This window comes from Lontra canadensis, unplaced genomic scaffold (assembly GCF_010015895.1).
Source record: "Lontra canadensis isolate GAN:19392208 unplaced genomic scaffold, GSC_riverotter_1.0 scaffold9, whole genome shotgun sequence".
In the NCBI taxonomy this organism is placed as follows: domain Eukaryota; kingdom Metazoa; phylum Chordata; class Mammalia; order Carnivora; family Mustelidae; genus Lontra; species Lontra canadensis.
In genome coordinates this window covers 36,795,356-36,817,359 of record NW_022631003.1, presented here as the reverse complement: position 1 = coordinate 36,817,359, position 22,004 = coordinate 36,795,356, and the positions used below count along the sequence as shown (strand labels likewise).

General features: G+C 39.9%; 1 protein-coding gene and 1 long non-coding RNA gene across 8 annotated transcripts in view; one reads left to right on the top strand and one right to left on the bottom strand.

The window, feature by feature from the left end:
- The window catches only part of BICD1 (BICD cargo adaptor 1), a 212,375-nt gene extending 192,853 nt beyond the window's left edge, over positions 1 to 19,522 (bottom strand). For all 7 annotated transcript variants that reach the window (XM_032855317.1, XM_032855319.1, XM_032855320.1 and 4 more), the window contains exon 1: positions 19,310 to 19,522. In XM_032855317.1, coding sequence (XP_032711208.1) covers positions 19,310 to 19,522 — 213 coding nt within the window. The remainder of the gene's footprint in view (positions 1 to 19,309) is intronic.
- Positions 19,523 to 20,251: 729 nt separating this feature from the next.
- LOC116866340 lies at positions 20,252 to 20,647 on the top strand. Its single transcript, XR_004382373.1, has 2 exons — positions 20,252 to 20,345; positions 20,554 to 20,647. It is a non-coding gene; the product is annotated as an uncharacterized LOC116866340 (long non-coding RNA).
- Positions 20,648 to 22,004: the final 1,357 nt, after the last annotated feature.

Genomic DNA, 22,004 nt, shown 5'->3' with positions numbered 1-22,004 from the left:
GAAGGTATACTTTGGATAAAGTTATCTATCAGGTGCTCCTGTATATACTCTCTCGTTCGAAAATAATTATCAGTCCTATTTATGGTTCTTGTTCTGTAGATGAAGAAATGGAGTCTTCAAGATGTAAGAGATAGAACTCAGAATGAAATTGGGGCCCTCTTAATCCAAGTCGAGGGCTCTCTGTAAGACACCATGATGCTTCTCCACCTCCTCTACTTTCTCATTCTTGACTTGCCCTTCTCTATTTTTTTTCCCCCTAGAAGGGCAAGAGAGTGTCAGCATCTAGATCAGAAGTCAAAACTCAAATGTCAATAGGGAAGTGGCAGATGATGTAAATGAGGAAAATAGAAGAGGATATAGATGAGATGGTGGGGACTGTGGCTAATTGGGGGTTCACGCCCTTTCTGAAGGATACTCGCTTAGCTCTGATGTCATGCAGAATGTAGACCCAGGGCTTTGTGAAATCTTCCAATTTTTTGAGAGAGTTCTGAAATCCAGTCTTTTCATATAACTCTCCGTATTATTTTTTTTAAAGAAGCTCCCTAAATCAAATGTTTCCTAATCATTGGGCTGAATTCTGCCTATGAGATAGCAGTTTGCAATCTCTGCTCTAGATGACAGGTGGCCAATTTGACTGGCATGCTCTCCATCACTGTGGTATTTCACCCCTAGGGTTAAACAACCAAGCAGTCATTGCAAAGCAAGCCACAGGACTGGTGCAACCATTGTCATCAGGATTTTATTTTAATTCTGCTGTATGAATAGGACAGGTGTGTTTAATGACAGAATCTCAGGTATGAAAACAAATTAGACATCATCTGTTCCAAAGTCCATCGAGTACCTGCCTCACTTCCTGGATATCCCGTAGTGAGTAGCTTTTTGGCTTCTGCTTAAACATCTCCATTAGCCAACAGTGAAGTCTCTCTCCTCGGAAGTCCTGCTAATTTTCATCTACTCTAGTCTTACCCATAGGGAAGGCCCCTCTTCCTATTAAGCTGAGCTCTCTATCTTTATATCTGCTACCTATTTGTTCCTGGATTATGCCTAGAGCACAATATTCCAGCAGTGGATGGACTCTCATTTGTCATCACAGCCTGAACAAAGTTTCATGAGTCTAGTACACTTGCCTCCCTTGCCCCTTGGGACTATGGAATGATATAGCAATGCAAGTAAGTCAACAAAGATCCACACTGAAAGGGAAAGAGAGCTGTTTTTTTTCTACCAGTAATTTTTTTTTTAAAACTTAATTCCACTTTAAGGATGCATTTATGCCCTAATCTCCATGTTCCTAATCCAGAATATACACATTGCATCTTAACTCTTTAGTTTTAAAAATACAATCATTTTGGGCACCTGGTGGCTCAGTTGGTTAAGCAACTGCCTTCAGCTCAGGTCATGATCCTGGAATTCCGGGATCGAGTCTGCATCAGGATCCCCGCTCAGCAGGGAGTCTGCTTCTCCCTCTGACCCTCCCTCTTCTCATGTTCTCTCTATAAAAATACATCCATTTTAATAACCAGATGAGGTTGCCTTCATAGAATATTAAAAGAGTATTTGATTTCATAGGAAGAAATTTCACATGAAGAAAATGACTTAACTTTTAAGTTTAGCTTTTAAATGAAAACTAAGAAATATGATTATATACCCAATGTGTATCATGAAATGTAGCCAACTTAATTCTGGCAAATTACATCATAGAACATAATAACTATAGGACTATGCTTATTTATCTGTCAAAGTCATGAATTCTTTCCAAATGTTAAATGCTTTTGGCAGACATATTTTAAAATTCTTTTTTAAACAGAACATCAAAATTGGGTGGTGCCTGGGTGGTGCAGTCAGTTAAGTGTCCGACTCTTGGCTTCAGCTCAGGTTAGGATCTCAGGGTCATGAGATTGAGCTCCGTGAGACTCTGAACTCGGCGTGGAGTCAGCTTAAGACTTTCTCTCCCTTTCCCCCAACCCCATGTGTGTGCTCTCATGTCCGTTCTCTCAGATACATAAATTCTTAAAACAAAAAAAAAGAAGAACATTAGGGCACCTAGATGGCTCAGTCCGTTAAGGATCTGTCTGCCTTTAGCTCAGGTAATGATCTCAGGGTCTTGGGATTGAGCATCCCTTCAAGCTCCCTGCTCAGTGGGGAGCTTGCTTCTCCCTCTCCCTGCCTCTCCCCCTGTTTGTGTTTTCTCTCTCTCTCTAATAAGTAAATAAAATCTTTAAAAACAATAAATAAAAAGAACATCAAAACTGGGGTCCATAAGAACTTGAAAATTCAAACAAATATGGAGTATTTCATCTCCAAATAGAATTGTGAAATGTTATCCTTCTCCTTCATTTTCTAATCTCCTTATCATATGATTTCTTTGTATTATTCTTAACTTCTTAAGAAACCCCCAAACCAGGAGCCATCCTAATTTCTCTTTCTTTTGCTCTCAGGTCCAAGTAATTATCAAATCTTTCAGCACCCTGCATGAGATCATCCCCTCCCCCAAGGAGATTCCCTCCAGTCCAAGCCACACCATCTAATACGGGAACTGGAGCCACAGTCTTCCTAACTTGTTTATCTCATTCTGTCCACAGTCTGTAAGGGGAAAAGCCATAGTGATTTTTTAAAACATTTATCAGATCACATCACTCCAGTGGCTGCCCATTACGTTTAAAATAAAATGCAGATCTCTTGCCAGGGCTCAAGGACCTGGTTGCTATCCACCTCTCTATCCTCCTTTCTAATTTCTAACATTCCTACCCCCAACTCCTTCACTCCAGCTTTCAGAGATTCTCCATTGCGGGGCAGGACTGGCACCTTGCAAGGAGAAGAAGGAGTGTTCAAAATGTATGAGAATGTTTCTTGCTTTGTGTTTCTTTTCTTTTTATTTACTTATTTTTTAATGGAGATACAATTGACAAATAACAATGTATTAGTCGGGGCGCCTGGGTGGCTCAGTGTGTTAAGCCTCTGCCTTCAGCTCAGGTCATGGTCTCAGGGACCTGGAATCAAGCCCTGCATTGGGCTCTCTGCTCTCTGAGCAGAGAGCCTGCTTCCCTCCTTCTCTGCCTGCCTCTCTGCCTACTTGTGGTCTCTCTCTGTCAAATAAATAAATAAAATCTTAAAAAAAAATAAAAAACCACAATGTATTAGTTTTAGGTATACAACACAATGAGTTGGTGTATGTATATGCTGCAAAATGATTACCACAATAAATTTAGTTAACATCCATCACTGCACATAGTTAAAATTTTTTCTTGTGATGAGAACTTTTAAGATCTACTCTCTTTCCAAGTTTCGAATATGCAATACGGGACTGTTAACTACAGTCACCATGGTGTACAGTGAGTGCACTTTTGTAATCACAATGACTTGGGAGGGGGGCACCACTGGCATTTAGTAGGCAGCAGATCAGGGATGTGAAACATTGCACCAAAGAACCCACAGCCCCACAACACAGCCCAGTTCTACACTACAAAGGATCACGGTACCCACATGACAGGAATATCCATGCCATTTTCGCAAACACCAAGCTCGTTCCCACCTCAGGGTCTTTGCATTTGCAGTTACTTTCAGCCCAGGACACTCTGAAATCTTTCCTGGCTTGCTCCTTCTCACCACTTGGGAAGTCATCTCCTTTGAAGATGGACCAGCCCTCATTTTTTAAATAGCATCCCCTAAGAGCATCCCTGCCAGTGTTATTACTTTTTTACCCTGATTTGTTCACATTTTAGCACATATCACTATGCAAAAAATTTTTATTTATTTGTTTACTCTTTTTTTGCTTTTCTCCCCCATTGGTATGTCAACCCCTTGAGGGAATTTGTACCCACAGCACCTAACAATGCCTGGGATAGAACAGCTGTTCAATAATCATCTGTGAGATGAATAAATATCTATAATAACTTTTCTTATTTAGGGTTAGGAATGAATAAAACTTGATTTTGATGTACAGTGTCACCTACTCATCATTCCACAGCACAGAGAGGTAATGATAAATTTTAAATGTTCTAAGTCACCACTTTACTCTTTCAGAGAATGTGAAAGAGGGTGTTTTGTTTTTTGTTTGTTTGTTTTGTTTTGTGAGCACCATATTTCTGTAAGCCTCACAGTAAATGTGTCACTTCTGGCTAACATGGTCAGTAGAGCAAGGGTAGAAGTGCTTCCAAGGGCAAAAGTAAACACAGGTGATGGTAGTCCACTTTACCTTGACATAAGCAACTCTTTAATCCACCAGATGAACGAGAATCACCTTTTGTCAGAAATGCTCACAAAACATATTTTCAAGACCAAAAAGAGTTGAAAAATAATGCAATGTTAAAAAACTATTTTTCAAACACACTTTGAGAGCACTAAATCTCAAGTTTCAAGACAGGTCTATGAAATGAGCTAAGGAAGAAGGGGTAAGTGGGGATATGTAGGATTACATTTAGATTTTATAATATGAATTTATGAAGTGTACCAAAGCATTATTTATTTTAATATATGGAAGTCTGTTAAAGAAGAAAGTATAATTTGATTCCTTTTATGTTCCACACATATAAGACCTATAGTTGGATTGAGTCTAGATTAGATACTAAATGCTAAGTGCTTTTCTTCGATCAGTGATATTTGGGGTCTGGTATACAATAACCTATGATTTGTGTGAGATTGTTGGGCCCAAGTACTGTGTGTATTTCATATCATAATATAGACTGCCAGACGCCATTCTCTCTCTCTTTTTTAAGATTTTTATTTATTTGACAGAAAGAGTGAGAAAGAGCACAAGCAGAAAGAGCAGCAGGCAGAGGGAGAGGGAGAAGCAGGTTCCCCAGTGAGCAGCAAGCCCAAAGGGGGGCCTGATCCCGGGACTCCAGGATTATGACCTGAGCCAAAGGCAGACGCTTAACCGACTGAGCCACCCAGGTGACCCACCAGATGCCATTCTCAAACTCACAGCAATTCATGCTCCAATAAGCAATGTATGAGAATGCTCCCACTCCCACCCACTTTCCAACACTGTATATTATCAATATTTTCACTTTTTGTAAGTTGATTGATGAAAAAGTAAAAACTCACTATTATTAATTTGCATTCACTACTATGATTGTGCATCTTTTCAGATGTTATTATTTGCGAATCCTCCTCTGTTTGTCCATTTAGTCTTTGCCCTTTCTTCTACATTATTGTTTTTAGTCAACCCGTAGGAGCTGTACTTTAGGGGTAATAGTTTTCGTTAAGTCATCCATGCTGCATTACTTTTTCCGTCTGTTGCTTCTTTTTGACTTTTGTTTATGGTATCTATCACATTTTTTAAAATTTCTATGTAACCAAATGTGTCAGTCCTGCCTTTTGACTGCAAGTTTCATATCTTGCTTAGGAATATTTCCCCCACACTGACATTTAATAAATGTTTTTGGGAATTTTCTCCTAATTAGAGTTCATTCTGTAACAATCCATTAAATCCTCAAAATTCTAGTGTAAAGTTAATGGAGAGAGGGAATAAATGAGGATAAGAAAAATATAAAGGTAGAGAAAAGGAACTGGAGAAGTCTTATTTTTTAATGTTAAAGAGATCCTGCATTATTGAATTTTCCTCTCCATAAGGTTAATATTACGAAAAGGAAAAAAATAAATAAACTCAAGTATTTGGACCTGAAAATGTAATTAAGCTTTAATTATATAAATATAATCATAAGGGAAAATTATTGGTTTAAAACTATCTGAGCACAAATAATACTAGAAATTTTTTTAATACTAGAAATTTTTTTAAAGTAAGATGAGGAATAATTACAATTTTCATAATACTAAAAGTGAAATCATATAAAATGATAAAAAATAAGTTGATCCCTACTTAGGTAATATTTCATCTGAGCCTTTTCCATAAAAGCTTTAAATTTTCTGATATTATGATGTTATTTATATGTAAATAAACCAGGGAATTGGGAATTAGTCAACGAATTTGTTTTTCCAACAACTATCATGAGAAGAAAATAAAGGAAGAATTTTTACAGAGCTATAGGTAATAAGATATTCCAGATGCTTAAGTTAGAAATATGCATGTGCTTGCTCAAAAGCCAAAACAAATACAATTTTGAGATGAGAACTTGTATTTTGTAATACTTTATGAAAAGCCCTTAAATAATATTTTTCTCCAAAGTAACTTCCTAAGGATTAGAGCACAGATCCCATTAGGATTTCCAATAACATCTAATTAGACAATTAAGTTCCTTTGTTGGAGCTTGCCTGTTTTGCTTATAAAAATGTATGCAAAGTCTACATCAGCCACAACCAAACATTTGGCATCCTTTTCCTTAACACTTACTGGGGAGATAGAAATAAACAGTATGATCTGCTCTCATTCACTTGTTGCTTCCTTGTAAATGTTGAAAGCCTATCAAAGCAAAGAGTCAATGAGAGCAAAGAAGATGACTCCTGAAACCAATGGGTCCTAAAGATGAGAAAAATAGGAAGGAATATTCCACCATCTATCAAGAATATTATTATAAGGATGCCTGGGTGGCTCAGTCGGTAAAACATCTCCCTTTGGCTCAGGTCATGATCTCAGGGTCCGGGGATGGAGCACCGCTTCAGGCTCCCTGCTCAGCTGGGAGCCTGCTTCTCCCTCTCCCTGCCACTCCCCATACTTGTGCACATGTGCACGCTCTCTCTGTCAAATAAATAAATAAAATCTTAAAAAAAATAATAATAATAAAGTATATAAATGTTGAATCACTATGTTGTGTACCTGAAATTATGCAATATCGTATGCCAACTACACTTCAATAAAAAGATTTGGTACACAAATGAATGAAATAATGACTAGCATCCATTCCAGTCCCTTAGAAACTAGAATATCAACAATGGCACAGAATCCATATTACAATGTCTTTATGTCACCTTAGACTAGGGTCTACTGGCTGGCTCAGATGGTCCAAAATAAGAGATAGAAAATAAAAGAAAGTTAAAGATTCAGGGACAAAAAGAACAGAAAAGTCAACACAGCATGTTTCTAACAAACTGATTTAATTTTAAAAATGGTTATTTTTTAAACAAGTGGTCTAATCCAACCTCTTTTCAAAATAACTGGCTATCTGTGGCACCTGGCTAACTCAGGTTGTACAGCATGTGACTCTTGATCTTGGGGTCATGAGTTTGTCACATAGGGTATAGAGATTTATTTAGATAAATAAATATTTTTTAAATAAAATACTGTCTATCTTAATAACTTCATCTTTTTTCCAGCCTAAATCAATAGTATGACATCTATTAAATACTTGCCATGGGGAGAGAGTTAAAAAAAATGAAAAAAAGAAGAATGCATCCTATCTCATGAGCTACCAGTTTAATGTAAACTCTTTTTCCTGGAAAGAAGTTAAGTCTTACTTGAATGTATGCACAGGTTATCTCACTATGGGAAAATATAGTGCAGAACATTGTGGCTCCTTTGCTCAAAATTCTCCACAAGTTTCCCCATCTCAGAGCAAAAGGCAAAGTCCTGGTTACAACCTAAAAGCTGCTTCATCATTTAACCCTCATTGTCTCTGTGCTTATTTACTTTTCACCCCTTCATTCAGTCCCAGATAGCCAGGTGGCCTCTTTGCCATCCCTTTCTAGAAGCCTTTCTGACCCCTCTATTGAAAATAACTTTTTCGGGGCACTTGGATGGCTCAGTTTGTTCAGTGTCAAACTTTTGGTTTCGACTCAGGTCACGACCTCCCTGAAAGGAGATTGAGCCCCATGTTGGGCTCAGTGCTCTGCAGGGAGTCTGCTTCTCTCCTTCTCCCTCTGCACCACCCATCCTTGCATTGTCTCTCTCTCACTCTCTGAAATATATAAATAAATCTTTAAAAAAAATTTTTTTTTTCATTTGGAACTGATCAATGACAAAGACCTCATGTGTATAGAATTCTTTTCATTGTCTTTTCCTGAAATGTCTTACAATGACCATTGTCTAAAAATTTAATTGTGGCTTTGAGATCCTGGTCTCAATTCTAGCAAATAATAGCTCAAATTATCCCAAACACTTCAAGTGACCTGCAAGGTATATTATTTATTTTGCTAAAATGAAAAACAAACACATATAACTTGATTGGAAATAATTACAGTGACTAAGACAAATGACCTGAGGACTCCCTTAGGAAAGGGTTCTTTAAATTATCTTAAAATATTAAATAAAAGAGGATCTTCTTGTGCAGATCATTAAACCATAGCTAATTCTGAATTACCACCACTACTTAAGAAACTGTATCAATTTTTTAAAAATAATTCAAAGAGCCAACAATTCAAAAGATATTTAGAATTGGTTTTCAAGTGCAATATATCCCTTTTCTTCTGCCTCTCTAATGGTTGCTTTTCCTTCCTAATTATATTTACTTGAGGTTTTGAGTTTAAAAGCTCTGCACACACATCAGCATTAGCAGAAAGCAAGCCAGATTGTGATTTAAAGAGGAAAAAATGGTTGTATATGCCAAGGAGATAATGCACAAGATGACAGTATCTTCAGCTCAACAAAAGAAGCCATGTACAGTCCTGTCTCCATCTAGTTACCTCACACTGAGGTCAACTTAAAAAAAAAAAAATCTCCTAAAACCTTCTACAGAATGACAATCAGTAAGGCTTATCAACAACACACATCCATGTTATAATATAAACCTCTTTCAATTTCAAAAATTGATGATTAAGGGCTGGCTCTTCAGCAGTGGCATTTGATTCCACATTAGTCTGCAGTATGAAAGAGAAAAACAAAGACCATAATTCCGAACCTTCCATTACAGACCCACACCAAACTGCAACAAAACATTCTTAAGGAAATTGCTGTTACTGTGTACTTCCTATAAATGTAAACAGGTTTCTTATTTTCAGTTCTAAATTTAAAGATAGAAACACAGCAGTTAAATATTACATTTTAGAATAGTACTTTTTCTCCATAAACTACTGTTTGAAAACTGTAAGCATGTATAACCAAAGAGCAATTGAAAATAACCCCAGAAGTTAACAATCAATGTAACAAAGCAATCTTTTTTAATACCCTATTTATAAACTCGTAAAGTTTGCATAAGCTATTGCAAGCAGAGCAAAGCCACAAAACAGATTTAACAAAGGAAACAACTTTCAAAAGAAACTTTAAACAACCCTGGAGGATATAAAAATAAACACAGTCACATTTAATATACATCTCTGTCTAGTACAGTCAAGTTTTTGATATTTGATGGTTTTCTGAAAGGCTTTACAGCATTTTAATCTCTAGAAAATGGAGAAGCACAAAGACACTACAATTAAGTTTTCCATATTAGCTCATAACTTCCCAGCCTTTTTCTCCAAAACACTTCTATTCCTGGGGCGCCTGAGTGGCTCAGTCGGTTAAGCATCCAACTCTTGATTTCGGCTCAGGTCATGATCTCAGGATCGTGAAATCAGCCCCACACTGGGCTCCATGCTGGGCATGCAGTCTGCTTAGGATTGTGTCTCTCCTCTCTTTTTGCCCCTCCCCTCAAAAAATAAAGAACAAATAAATCTTCTTTAAAAAAACAAATAAAACTTCTCTTCCTGTGGACTCATTTACTCCTAGAGTTGGAAGTTTCTAGGAAAGGTTCTCAGCCCCAGCTGTACCTGTGAGAGTAGAAGGGCTAACATAATAAAGCACCAGCTCCACCCCATTGACTCTCAACTATTCGTAGAGTGCAGTCAAGGCGGCAGTATTTTTGTAAATCACCCAGGTGACCGTAATGAGTAGTCTGTATAGAAAGTCACTGATTCTGACACAGCTCTTCTAAAAGAAGATCCCAAGGTGGGTATTTAAGCTTTGCTTAAACACTTCCTATGCTAAGATCCAAAATCCCATCCGAAAGCCCTGAAGGTAATATAGTACTTTATAGATGGTCATTTTTCAAATATCAATGGTTATTTGAAGGGGGTATGGTGACCCATCATTTCTCCTAACAACTACAAACAGAGTTCCAAGATCTTTGTACTTGTACTCCTTCCTAAAATTCATTTCCCCCAGTCTCCATGTGACTCATCATTCCGGTCTGGGCTCAAATATCACCTCCCAGAGAGGGTTTCCTGATCATACTTTTCCCAACCGGTCTCCATCTCTTTGCTCACGGCATTCCTCACATCCTAAGTGCATGTGTGCTTGCTGATGATCTTCTAGATCTAAAACATTAGCTCCATTCAGGCAACTCTGTCTTGTCTGTCTTGCTCTATACTCTTTATCTTCAGCAAGTGGCACAGTGCCCAACATAGCAGACACTCAATACAAACATTTGAATGGATAAATGAAATAGAACAAGAGGCATGGGCAACCTAAAGCAAAACCCAAACTCAGATTGCTATATAATGTAAACAGTTGGCCATGCCAAAGACCCCCTCAATGTAACCATGTAGCTTCAAACTGTACAAAATTTCAGGAAACTACCCCAAATTTATAGATGTAGTCATCTTAAATTCCTTATTATGCATCAGTTTTCTTCTGAAACTCAAGTAAGACATAATCAAAATTAAGATAAACTTTTCATATACTTTGAAAACATTCCAAATATTCAACAGCAATAAATATAGCAAAATGCTAAATATTAAAACAGAAAAGTGTAACCATATTGGAATCACTGTGATCTAGTAGTGGGGAAGGGAGCATAAAAAAACATAAACAATATGAAATTACCTGGAACACCTGAAATGATAATATAAAAAAACTCATATTGGGATGGGGGGAACTTACAGAGACAATTCCATATAAACTCCTTTCTAAGCATGAACCTTCCAGACAGTATTCCTAGCATATGGCTAGCCTTTCCTTAAATTTTTTGGGTGACAGGAAGCTCACACTTCCTAAAGAAACCACACTTGTTCCATTCTTGGACACTTATACTTGTTAGTTCTTTTTTTGTTGTTGTTAGTTCTTGATTTTGACTCAAAATCTGGCTCCCATGGACCCACTGGGCCTTGTTCTGCTCTCTGAAGCCAAGTACAAATACGTCAATGAAACAAACTCAATGAGTCAGTTCTAACAACAATCATTTAAAATGATTAAAGAAGTAAAGTGAGTCCAGCAGGGAAATAAGTTAGGGCCAGGAAAAGAGAACACTGAATTGTTATAAATAAATAAACAAACAAACAAACAAACAAACACATAACGGCGCCTGGGTGGCTCAGTGGGTTAAAGCCTCTGCCTTCAGCTCAGGTCATGATCCCAGGGTCCTGGGATCGAGCTTCGCATCAGGCTCTCTGCTCAGCAGGGAGCCTGCTTCCCTCTTTCTCTCTGCCTGCCTGTCTACCTACCTGTGATCTCTGTCTGTCAAATAAATAAATAAAATCTTAAACAAACAAACAAACTGTCAAGGGACAGAATACAAGTGTGAAAACAGGTGGATTATCCTGGCTGTAGGTAAGTTACCAGAGTAGAAATAGATAGGAGGAAAAAGATGGAAAACAGCTGATACACATCCCTGAAGGCTAAGTAAAAATTATGGTAATTGAACAAGATTATTCTGTATTTAAAAAAAAGAAAGAATGTGAAAAGCAAAGGACAAGTAGATAAAATAAGTAGACTAGATAACTCAAAAACAGAGCAACACAGAAATTCAGAGCTGAAAAAAATCATAGAAATTTCTATCTCAACCCCTTAATTTTATAGACGAAATAAATACTAGAAGAAAAGGTATCAATTGCCACTCTTATATGCCTTTTCATTTGCCATTCTTATATGCCTTTTCATTTTTTTTTAAAGATTTTATTTAATTATTTGACAGAGAGAGAGATCACAAGCAGGCAGAGAAGCAGGCAGATAGAGGGGGGGAAGCAGGCTCCCCGGAGCAGAGAGCCCGATGTGGGGCTTGATCCCAGGACCCTGAGATCATGACCCGAGCCGAAGGCAGAGGCTCAACCCACTGAGCTACCCAGGCATCTCACCTTTTCATTGTTTTAAGGAAGAACACTTTTGCCAAACCATTTCCTGTCTTGCAGCCACTGATGCCCATCACCTACATACCATGCTGAATCTGAGATTCTGTATACGACCCTAACCAGCTATCTCAAAACTCAACTATCACAGGGCAAAGATGGAATAACATAATGAGGCCCAACTGCCTGAATCATCTTGGCTTCTCACCAAGACCTGGTATGGACAGGATATGGCCACACTGCAGGACCAGCTCTCTCAGGCCATGGAATCTAGCCACCTATCAAGCTGATACACATAACCCCATCATCAGCCAAGAAGACAAGAATCAAAATAGCTGCTAATTCACCCACAAAACTTTTCCATTTTTTCCAAGGCTACCAGCTCCCTCTAAGCCCCTAGGGTCACCCACACTCCCTGAGATTCTCCAGTTTTCTTTTCTTACTCAGTCCCATTTTCTTCACACTTGAAACACCAGTGCCTTAAAAAGGAAGCCCTGCAGGGTGCCTGGGTGACTCAGTCAGTTAAGCATCTGCCTTCAGCTCAGGTCATGATCTCAGGGTCCTGGGATTGAGCCCCATGTGGGACTCCTTGCTCAATGGGAAGTCTGCTTCTCCCTCTGCCCCTTTTCCCCATCTCTCTTCCCTGCCCTGCCCATGCTCGCTTGATTGCATTCCATCTCTCAAATAAGTAAATAAAATCTTAAAAAAAAAAAAAAAAAGTTAGCCTTGCTCTAGAAATATCTGCATTTTAAAAATTTTTTAAAGATTTTTTGTAATTATTTGGGGGAGAGGGGTGGACAGAGGGGCAGAAGGGGAGGAAGAGGGACAAGCAGACTCCACAGTGAGCATGGAGCCTGACACAGGGCTCGATCCCAGGATCCAAAGATCATGACCTGAGCAGAAACCAAGAGTCCCACGATTAACCAACTGAGCCCCCAGGCACCCTAGAAATATTTGCATTTTAAAAGGATAAAGTATTAAATGAAAAATACCAGGTTGCAGAGTAATATGTATAACACAACCCCATTTTTATGAAAATAAAAGAACAGGATAAACACAAAACCCTGTCAATGGACTCATGTATTTAAAGACATTTAAGGGGTGCCTGGGTGGCTCAGTGGGTTAAGCTTCTGCCTTCTGCTCAGGTCATGATCTCAGGGTCCTGGGATTAAGCCCCTTATCGGGCTCTCTGCTCAGCGGGGAGCCTGCTTCCTCCTCTCTCTCTCTCTGCCTGCCTCTCTGCCTCCTTGTGATCTCTATCTGTCAAATAAATAAATAAAATCTTGAAAAAAAAATAAAGACATTTAAAACAAGTATAAGAGAATACTCACCAAAGTATAAGAATACAAACAGAATCAGGAAGAGAGAAAGGAGAAGCAACTAATTTGCATATGATTTTATCTAACTTGGATTGTTGCCATAAATTGTAATTATAGAATCATCATTTTTAAAGAGCAATCAAGGGGTGCCTGGGTGGTTCAGTGGGTTAAGCCTCTGCCTTCGGCTCAGGTCATGATCTCAGGGTCCTGGGATCAAGCCCCACATCAGGCTCTCTGCTCAGCAGAGAGCCTGCTTCCTCCTCTCTCTCTGCCAGTCTCTCTGCCGACTTGTGATCTCTGTCAAATAACTAAATAAAATCTTTTAAAAAATAGAATAGCTATACCTTTAAAAAATTAAAAATAAAAAAAAATAAAGAGCAATCAAATGATTATGACCAAAAAGAGAAAGAAAAAATTAAGTTAAAAGCACTAATGCAATTTCAAGTTATCCATCAGCAAGAGGTGTGTGCTATTTCTCCTAGCGCCCTCTAACCTAGGAGGTCAGGAAGGGCCAATTTTCCACTGAGGCTGACCTCTGGGTACTCACTGTGCCAGCCCAGCTTCTTTGCCCACTTTTTATTAATTTGCACATTTCCTAATTCAAAATGCAATCAAACTAACTGGAGAAAACACTGTTGAATTGTTCATATCTTCTGTGTTCTGGAGGCTAGGCTTGAATAAAATGACAACTAATTGTACAAATTAATCCTTTGTTTTATTAAGTTGAGAGTTGAGTATTTGAATTTCTCATGCAACTTACGCCTCCGCTCAAAGAAAACATGAATTAAAAGGATTCGTATAACCTGGTCATCAACCGGACCCTCTAAAAGAGCTCTCCCCCATAGCACCTTCCTTTGTGAATGGAGCCAACTTCTACATACCCTGAGAAGATTCTCAACACTATTCTTTTCCTTACTTCCCACATCTAGTCCCCCAGCATCATGTTCCACCCTACATCTTCTAAACAGCTGTTAGGTTTGGCCCCTCCTCATCATTCCTACTGCCCCTGCACAGCTCCAATATACTCTCTGTAACCAACGCTGGGACTTTTTTTTTTTTTTTTAAGATTTTATTTATTTATTTGACAGACAGAGATCACAAGTCGGCAGAGAGGTAGGCAGAGAGAGAGAGGAGGAAGCAGGCTCCTGCTAAGCGGAGAGCCCGATGTGGAGCTTGATCCCAGGACCCCGAGATCATGACCTGAGCTGAAGGCAGAGGCTTAACCCACTGAGCCACCCAGGTGCCCCACGCTGGGACTTTCTAAACCAACTTGTGACTCAGGTAGTGTGGTACAGTAAAAAGAAAATGCGCTCTTCCTAAACCAAGTTCTACCACTTAGTTTTGCAGTCTTGAGAATACTTAATCTAAGACCTATTTTCCTCTTCGGCATAATTCACATAATAACTACCTTAAAAAAGGATTCTTATAAGAATGAAAGATAAGGCATGCAAAATGCCAAGTCCTAAATGGAGCTTTTTACAGAATTAAATGCTTTGTTATTTTTATTATTTTCTTATCTGTAAAAATGAGCAGTAAGTCTCTGGATTACTCTGAAGATTAAATAAGATGTAAGGCACCAAACACAGTGTTACTAAGTGTTTCTTTTCATCTCCTTTTAATGGTTCTGCTGTCCCCAGGGCAAAATGTGACTACTGCCACTTTCCCAATATGATCTCCTGCCACTTGACTTCCCATGTCTTCTTCAGCATAATGAATTATTAAATAGTAAGACTGCTTCTCTTCGTGTCTTCCTCTCCTTCAAAGCCATATTTACAGGTACAACATTCTGTGTGAGAAAGTCTTTTACTATATATTTCAACATGCAAGTAATTATCATATTTTCAAATTTGGAATGCAATACCCATAAAGTATAAATATATGGAAGGGTTGATATAGCAGAATATTCATAAACATGAAAATCTGAAAAAATCATCAAACCATGGTTACTTACATGTTCATGCAAACATAATGAATGTGATGAAAGATATAACATCTTGTTAAATGATACCTGAGAAATAACTTTGCCAGAGATGAAATTTTGAGTTGAAATAAAAAGAAGGAATGGTACAGGTTAGAGTGACTGGGTCAAAAAATATATATATATATGATTGAAAGTGATTGTGTGTGTTTGTTGAGGTTGTTTGCAAATACTTTGCAAATACCTTCTAAAAGCATATGTTGGTACATTATGGATGTTTTAATTTGGTAATAAATATGATGATAAATATAAACATTCTTCTTTCAAACCAGTGAGAGAGAAAACACTAGCCTAGGCAAATAAATTATTAACATTCTCTATGTTTATTCATAGATTGGAAATGAAATCTAGGGGCTCCCTCCCCCCCAGTATGATTTCATGATTTAGCATATACAAAGTTAACAATCTGTCTAACCATAAGAAGGAAAAAATTTCTGTTTAAAGATGAATCCAAAAAATTAAATGGCTTTCATCAGATCCCCAATGTTACAGTCTCTAAAAAGTGTGTAAGTTCAATGTCTATTCCTTGAATGATTTAACCATAGTCCTGAAAAGAAAAAAAAAAAATCCATAAAATTAGCTTCAGGAAGAAAAGCTGGTCATTGTCCACAAAGTGCTTCATTAGCAAATGGTGTCTATCATTGGTGTCAGGGTTAAGAATATGAGCAAAAAAAAGAGTTGAAAATTCTTAGTACATAGTCTACCATAAGCTAGCTGCAAAACTTTTCTTAGGCTGTCACATGGATATGTTTTCTACAATGTTACCAGGAATGCTGAATCATTCCTTTCTATGAGGATCTTTTTCAATTTTACTAATTTTTAAATTTCAAATATTTTTAAAGTAAAAAACAAAACAACCACAAACAAATTTAAATTCTAGGAATTTTTGTTTTTTTTTTAATGTGTGTGTATTTTTAATTTTTTAAAATTATTTTGGAACTATGACTCTTCCTCAAACACTATTTTGGCCTGAATGACAATCACAGTGCTGATTTACACACGTCCCAAATATATAATTGGCCAGGACCTGAACATAACTGGGCATGGGTGCCCCTCAGGTCACTGAAAAGCAAGCATTACTTGTGAAATTATAAAACCATGGTCAAGTATTCTAACAAGGATGTTGCTTTGTCCAGCTCCCCAAAGATAATTAAAAGGAGAACATTATGATGATGGCAGAAGTCATTCTTTTTTCATAACATTAGTACTTTTCTTTCAAGTCTGTTCTTTTGGGTCATGTAGACAGTGATGTAGGCACAGAGCAGAGCGCTAAATGATGTCAAGCCAGGTCAAAAGCAATCTAGACTCAAGGAAGAAATAACTAGAAAAAATTAATGAATTCATTATCTTGATTTTGCACATCTTCAGGCAGCACTGCTCACTTGGCATTATTATCACAGCAGTAATCAGCCTGGGAAGAAGGGCAGCAACACTGCTGGGTACTGACTCTTGAAAATAAAATGACCTGTAAAGACTGAGCCAGGTTGTTACACTGCAAATTATCAATGTTCAACTTGGACTTAGTACTGTCATTTTCTGCAGACATTCCTGTAAACTGGACCAATTACTTTTAAATGAATCATATTTGTTGCAAGAGCCTAGAAATAAGCCAAAGATTTTATACTTGGCTTTAGAAAAAAAATGCAGCGTTGTTTACTATATGTACCCGTAAGTGAACAAAACTTCCCTTTTAAAAATCAGAGCACTCACAAAACATGTCTTTCAAAAATGGCTTCTATATGATTATCATCATTGGGATATTTTAGTTTGCCCAATTATTCTGGATTTACCGTTCAAGTAGGAAGTATTATTGAGACTGATTTAGCACATTTAAATAATACTTCTAATTAAAGCATACATTAAAAGAGTAAAAATAACAGGTCACAACATCAAACAACCAAATATAATGATTATTTTATTACTCTTAAATACATTTTTATGTAATTGCTTAAGGTAGTTCATTCGGAATAAATAACCGAATCAATTTATGCTAAGTACAACTCAAAATACTTATGTAAATGAGTTTCATTTGGTAAAAATAATCCTGATAAATTTTTATCAGCCTCCTGCTAATATAGAACAAAATATGCCTCAAATTTTTAAAGAAAAAAATATATAACTGCTATTTGTATTATTCTTTATTAAGAAACTACAATTGTGCTATTCTCACAAAATGTTTTTTCTCATTTTTCCCATTATTGTTGATGACAATAATAAAGGTAGTGTTTCAATAGCAGTCACTTCCTATACTTCCTAATTTTCTTCATCTTTCTCTGACACTAACCAATATTGACTAGTGAATGTTTGATAAAGGTGTCTCTTCTTTCAGTAGAAATTTATTCTTTAATAAAATATTTATTATACACTTACAGTGTGATAGACTTTGTGTTAAAGGATTTGGATGCAAAATAAATTAACAGTTTCCTTTCCTTAAGAGCTCATGGTCTAGTAAAGGCAAAACACAATTGCATAATGGAATACTATGCAGAGTAAGCGCAAAGGACACAGAAATACCCCCAGAAAGGTTGCTTAAATCAAGCAGGAAGATCAGTTAACAGTAATACTCCATTTCATTAAATTAAGTCTACCTCCTTTATCAAGGAGGTGATGGCTTACCACTGCCTGGCTTGCACTTCCTCACCTTGGCAAAGCAGTGTTGACAGGTTTAAAAACATCAAAACATCTCTGAGAATTACAATCACTATCCTGTTTCCTGACTTCACAAGGTTTAGCATCACTGAATTTAAACATATCTGACCTAATCTAACTTGGAAAATACCAGTGAGTCCAGCTGTTGTTAAGAACAGACATGTACATGGTAAGAAAAACATGAACTCAAAATTTACAGCCTGATACGTGAAAATCAGATTTTTAGTTGGGGTTTTTACTAATTGTTTATTTGTTCGCATTTAGGCATCAGAATAAAAATAAGACATACCTGAAAGTGTATTTACCATATTGTGTACTGGATTAGAAGGCAATTTGATTAGATAGGTCATAAATCACGTTTTTAACTGTAGCCATATAAAACAGACACCCTCCAAAAAACTAAGAAAACCATTTTTGATAATAATACATGCCAAATTTAAAATTAACACCTAAAAGCCAATATGCACCTAAAAATAAAGACTCACCACAAAGAAAAGCAGTGTATACATCTAAATTTATAACCAGTGACTTGCTACCCATAGTGCTTCAGGAATCAGACAAAACAGACCGAGTTCCTTCAACAGTATGTATATTCTTATGAGCGCTTGATAGGAAATCAGAGCACATCCATTATTTTCTTCCAAACATTAGCCAGTCTTTAAGAGAAGCCAAACACGGAAAGACTCAAGAGGGACAGTGGCATACCTGGCCCATTTGTGATATTCTGGTTTTATAAACCCAGTCATTTCAAACAGAAGAGCCTCATTTGATATGGACGGCTACCCTTGCACTTGATATATACCATTCAGCCAATGTGTAGAGGAGTTCAATTTTCCCTGGTCAGGGTGACCTTATCTGACTTGGGCATGGCTCTGCCTCACTCAGAGGTGAAATCGAGGCAGTGGGATCACCCCGCAGAGTTGTTTTTCTCAGGCAGCCCGAGGACAGGAGTAACTAAAGCCAAGGAGAAGAAAACCGCCCAGACTTTGTCCGATGGGATTGGCGGAGAGTTCTGATCACAGTTCCCTCTTGCATCAAGGGGTGGTTACGTTCACCAGGCTGAGGCACCACAGGTCCTGCATCCTGAAACCGCGGGTCCCTCAGCACGACCCTACTCACCACCTTTTGTGGATTACGGGATTGTCGCTGGAACCCGGGTTTGAAATAACAGTTTTGGGAAGCTGGATTTACGCATTCCGACCCAGCTGTCGCCTTCGAGTGCTGAGACTTGAAGACTTCTGAAGCTCCCTCCCCCACAGCCCGCACAGCCACCGCCTCTCAAATTCCAGCTTATACATTCATTTCCCGGGCAATTTTTCTCTTGGGGGGAAAACAATGGACTCTTTCAATCTTCTCCTATCAACAAAGGGCTCTAAGACGAAGAAACCTCCCTTTCAACCGCATCCTTTCCGACTTTTTACCAGCGAAGAGTGGGCATTGGGGGTGGGGGACGGGGGACGGGGGCCGCGGAGGGATGAGGTGACAGGCAACTCACCTCTTTCAGCTGCTCCAGCTCCTGTTTGAGGCTGTCGTACTCAGCCTCCAGCTCGTCATACTGCTGTTTGAGGGTCAGCTTCTCTTCCAGTACCACCAGCCCGTACTCTGCAGCCTGGATCTTCTCGTGGGTCGTCTCCGTGAGCTCCTTGGTCAGCCTCTCTATCTCAGTCTTATAATGGTCCACAGTCTGCAATACCTCTTCTGAGGCCATAGCCCCGGCGGATGGGGAGATGGATGCAAAGCAGGCGGGGGAAGGGTAAAAATGGAAAAGAAAAGTGTGGGGATGAATGAGCAGAGCGCGGCGCTGACTGCCGCTCCGGCGGCAGCGGCTACACTGCCGGAGAAACTGAGGAGAAATGCAACATGGAGAACGCAGGGAGAGGATCAGGGGCGAGGCGCCAGCCGCTGCCGCATGAGTCCTCTGGGCCGGCCCCTGCGTGCGGTCAGCAGCCGTGCGGCATGGCCTGGGCTGCGGCTGCCGGGGACGACGAGGGGCTCCGGATTCTGCTTATTCAGAGGCGCCCGGCCGCCATGTCTCCCGGGCAGCGTCACTGCAGTCTCCCCGGGGCCTGGCGCGCTCGGGCTCGCGTCTCGCTCGCTCGCTCCACCTGCTCCCTCTGGCAGTGCTGCAGCCGGTGCGGAATGATGCAGTCTCGGCCCGCTCCCTCCCTTCGCGCCTGGCCCCGGCTCCGAGCAGGGGGCGGGGAGGCGGATGGAGTCAGCGCGGGGGGAGGGAAGGAACCGACGGAAACATCCCGAGGCGCCTCCCGCCGGGCGCGCTGGGCCGCCACCGCCGTCTGCACCCGGGGGCGCGCGGGCGGGAGGCCGAGGCGGAGGCGGCGGAACGCGCGCCGGGGGAACCTCCGCCCGGCCCGGCGGGCCGCGGACGCGAGTTCCTCCCAGGACTTTGACCCGCGGACACCGAAGCCCCCCCCCCCCCGGAGTGGCGGGGACGCCCCTGCTCTGCCGCTGCGACGGGAGCTCGAGCTCAGGAACCGCCTGGAATCGACGCCTTTCCCAGGGAAAAGCAAACAGTAACTAACGCGCTCGGGGTCCCGCGTATCCTTCTCGCCCCCTGGGCTCCCAGCCCCCTTCCAGCCTCCAGCACCCAAACCAGCGCTGCGCTTCCAAAGCCTGCCAGACCCACCCCACTGCGCGCTCTTCCCTCCCTCCCCCCTACCTTCTGCCTCCCCTCCCTTCCCCTGGCTAGCTTGGCCTGGTTATAACCTTATTACCCCTCAGGACAGTCTTCACTAAAGTTGCTTGCCTTCGCACAGCGGTCTGTGCCCAGCTTGCCACAGGACTGGGATCTGCTCCGAAAAATGCATACACCCAGTAAGCCTTTAGGTACTACTGTATCTTGCCTCAGTCGTGCTACTCTACTCGTTCTTCAGTAAAGGAAAACTGCATGAAATTCCCTATATTGGTATCAAGGATTCCTTCCCTACAATAAACATTTTTAAAATAATAAGAGCTAATAGTTCTTGAGACCACATGCCAGCCATTCTTCTGAGTATGGTATATGCATTCTCTCTAGTCCTAATGACCACTCTTGGAAGTAGGAACCATTATCCCCAACTTAAAAGTGGTGAAAGAAAGGTGCAGGAAACTGAGGGATTTGTTCAAATCAGGCAACTCTTCAGTGGTGAAACCAAAATTTAATCCTAACTCCAGAACCCTAAACTGGATTATATTGGCCTCATCACTCATTAATAATACACACCCGGCAACTAAATATTATATGCTGGTAAAATGACCACTTTGATCAATATGAAGAGTCACAAAAGGAGAGGAAGGCAAAGTCAGAGTGAAAGACCAAAAATGGAGAAGAGATCAGAATGGCTAACCTAGAGGAAAGGGAGAATAGGAACAGAAAAGGAGTGATTTCTGTGGAAATGGAAGGGAGGCTCTGGGACCAATACACCAAAGGTCTTATCAGTTCCTTCCTTCTCTTCTATTGGGGGCCACTATTTAGAGAGCTGTTTCTCAGTGGCCAGGAGGTGATCAACACACACACACACACACACACACTCACTCACACACACACACACACTTTCTGATTTAGAAAGCAGGACTCAACACTCCCCTTCCTTTTGTATGGTAAAGAAACAAAGACAGTTGCTGATGGTGTGGGAGGAAGAGCAAATAATGCTCTTACAAAGCCTTGACTAATAGGCAGTCTGGATGTGATTTTCACTGCCTCCAAAAACAGACAAAAAAAGATTCCTTCCAGATGCTGACAATTACAACAGAATATTCTCTTGTGATTATCTGGCCTTTAATTAATTAATTAATTAAATGGAGAAAATACTTGAAACATGCTCCTAACCATACATTCCAACCTGGCAGAGAAGCAGGGGAGATAATGACCACATCGTTTCCACTTATACTGTCTTGATGTCACAGTCCAGTTGCAAAGCTCCTCCTGGGTGCCCCACAATGAAGAATGATCATGACCTGCTGAGAGAAGAGATAAAAGCTATAATTATGGGTAGCCAAACTGCCTTCTTCCCAGTATGCCCCCTGGCCTTTCCTCACTCCACAAAGTATAAGCAGAGCCCTTCCGAAGGAATCGTAACACTTGGGGGAGATTGCCTGTTACTCCCTTTCCTTTGGGTATTACTGAGAATGGAGTTTGCCTCTGCAACTTTCCTTCTTGCCCCATTTTCCTGATTCATCTACTTTAGTTAATG